Genomic DNA, 3168 nt, shown 5'->3' with positions numbered 1-3168 from the left:
ATAATAATAATAATAACAATAATAATAATAATAATAATAATAACAACAATCCTTTCTACTAATGGTGCAAGGCCTGAAATTTTGTGGGGAGAAGATAAGTCAGTTACATTGACCCCCAGTACTCAAACTGGTACTTAATTTATCAACCCTGAAAGGATGAAAGACAAAGTTGTCCTTGTTGGAATTTGAACTCAGAACATAAAGATGGACAAACTGCTGTGAAGCATTTTGCCCAGCATGCTAATGATTCTGCTCACTCGTTGCCTTAAATAATAAATATCTCACATCTGTTTTCGTTCCTGCAATTCACTTTCTATTTCCTATCTTATCTAAATTAACTATTGCTTAACCATCCTCTCCGATGAAGGGATATAATAAATATCCTAGAAACAGCTGTAAGACCATCTATTTATAAATGTTCTAAAATATACACAGCCTTGGTTTTTTATCTCATTACGAAAAGTAAATCCTTATATATATATATATATATATATATGCTGGACTACTGAAATCTACAAGTTTTTTCTTTTATTCTCTCTCTGTTTATTTTCTCTTATTCTTTTCTGTTGAAGAGTGTAGGTTCAAAACGTAAAAGACTTTTTCATTTTTCCTGAGCTTCAAACTAGTACACCTGCTTGTCGTTCATACATCTGTCTTCGTCTTTTGTTTTCCTACGATCACAATAATCACTACCAACATCCCTGTCGTTACTGCCTTGTCCATCATCATTATCGTAAGAGACTGTTTATTAATGATCGATTGTTGCAATGTTGCTGTTATCCAGGTGTGTGAAGAAGACTTTCACAACTTGATGTTTGGGGACTACATGAACCCAGATGCCATGATAGATGAAAGAGTGTATACCGAAGTGAAGTCACTGGACGATATGTATCAGGTTGTTTACACATACATGGACGAATACAACAATACCCACAAAACTACAATGGATCTGGTCATATTTCGGTAAGACACGCTACATAAATATATATATATATATATACACAGACTATTGCCAACATGTACATCATTCATCATTATTTAGTGTCTGCTTTCCATGGGTTTGACTGAAACTGGTAAACTGGAGGCCAGGTTCCAATTTGACTTGTCATGGTTTCTACGGCTGGATGCCCTTCCTAATGCCAACCACTCCAAGAATGTAATCGGTGCTAGCAACTTGACAGTGGCTTCGGTGACAACTACAATTTCACTTGGCTTGATGGGACTTCTCAAAGTCTCGGTCACTTATCATTGCCTCCGTGAGGTCACCATACACAAATGCTTGCATATGTACATATACACAATATGTGTAATATATGTAGTGTGTGTGTATGTATGTATGTATGCAATGTGTATGCATCATCATCATCAACAACATTGTCATCCTTATCATCGTCTTATGTCCACTTTTCCATGATTTCATGGATCAGATGCCCTTCCTTACAGCCAGATGCCCTTCCTTACAGCCAGATGCCCTTCCTGTCACCAAACCTCGCCTGTTTCCAAGCAAGGTAATTTTTTCTCATGGCTGGACAAGTTTTCTAATCAGTCTTGGAAATGAACATCACTGTTTGTATGACACACACACACACACACATATACATACAATGAACTGGCTTCTTTCCATTTCCATCTAGTAACTCCACTCACAAGGCTTTGGTCAGTCATCATCATCATCATCATCATCATTATCATCGTTTGACGTCCATTTTCCATGCTGGCATGGGTTGGATAATTTGACAAGGATTGGCAGAGAAGAGGACTGCACCATGTTCTTCTGTCAACTTTAGCCTGGTTTCTAAGGCTGGATGCTCTTCCTAATACCAACCACCTTACAGAGTGTACCCGATGCCTTTTATGTTGCACCAGCACCACTGCAATAGTGAAACTCACTTACCCAGGGTGCTTACCCAGGGTGCTTACCCAGGGTGCTACACAGTAGGACTGAAACCAAAACTCTGTGGTTAGGAAGCAGACTTCTTAGCCACAACTGCATCTAAGCCATATGCGCATCTAACATACATCTGTGCAACTAAGCTTTACCTGTGTCTGATCCACACCTGTGTCTAACCCTCATCTCTGTCCCAGCCACACCTGTGTCTAAGTCAAGCCTGAATCTAAGCCACACCTGCATCTAAGCCATACCTGTGTCTAAGCTGTACCTGTGTCTTATCCACACTTGTGTATAAACCACACCTGCCTCTAACCTACACCTGCATCTAACCCACACCTGTGTCTAACCCAAATGTGCATCTAAGCCACACCTCTGTCTAACTCATATCTGACTTTAAGCCTTACCTGCATCTTAGCTACACCTGCATTTAAATCATAGCTGTATTCATGAATTTACAAAGGAAAAGTACTCACTTATGAACTAAAGTGTAATTTTTTATTACAGTATTTAGATTACTTTCTGTTGCTACTCTGAGTATTGTTAATCAACTTAGAACTATAATACTTGGATTAGCATCAGGGAGTTACCCCAGTGTTGTTATATGTATATATCATACCCATCTTTCTCTCTCTTTCTCTCTCTGCAGATATGTGTTGGAGCACTTATCAAGAATCTGTCGGATTTTGTGTTCCCCTGGTGGCAATGCTCTCTTGGTAGGAGTTGGTGGTAGCGGGCGCCAATCTTTGACCCGATTAGCCAATGCAATGGCTTGCTACCATTTGTTCCAACCAGAGATTACCAAGAGTTATGGTAAGACAGAATGGAGAGAAGACATAAAGGTAATTGTATTACCTTATATATATATATATATACATCATCATCATCATCATCATCATCATCGTTTACCATCCGTTTTCTATGCTGGCATGGGTTGAACGGTTTGACTGGGGACTGGCAAGCCAGGAGGCTGCACCAGGCTTCGGTCTAATCTGGCAAGGTTTCTACATCTGGATACCCTTCCTAACGCCAACCACTCCGAGAGTTTAGTGGGTGCTTTTTGCGTGCCACCGACATGGGACCCAGTCAGGCAGCACTGGTATCAGCCACGTTCTGATGATGCTTTTTGCTTGCCATCATCATCATCATTATTGTTTAATGTCTGCTTTCCATGCTAGCATGGGTTGGACGATTTGACTGAGGACTGGTGAGCCAGATGGCTGCACCAGGCTCCAGTCTGATCTGGCAGAGTTTCTACAGCTGGATGCCCTTCCTAACAC

At 40.4% G+C, this 3168-nt stretch overlaps 1 protein-coding gene across 1 annotated transcript in view; it reads left to right on the top strand.

The window, feature by feature from the left end:
• The window catches only part of LOC106870489 (dynein axonemal heavy chain 12), a 262917-nt gene that overhangs the window by 118004 nt on the left and 141745 nt on the right, over positions 1–3168 (top strand). The window contains exons 39-40 of the mRNA XM_052971523.1: positions 785–963; positions 2538–2730. Coding sequence (XP_052827483.1) covers positions 785–963; positions 2538–2730 — 372 coding nt within the window. The remainder of the gene's footprint in view (positions 1–784; positions 964–2537; positions 2731–3168) is intronic.

Source organism: Octopus bimaculoides, chromosome 11 (assembly GCF_001194135.2).
Source record: "Octopus bimaculoides isolate UCB-OBI-ISO-001 chromosome 11, ASM119413v2, whole genome shotgun sequence".
Lineage (NCBI taxonomy): Eukaryota > Metazoa > Mollusca > Cephalopoda > Octopoda > Octopodidae > Octopus > Octopus bimaculoides.
This window is presented reverse-complemented; position numbering and strand designations above follow the sequence as displayed.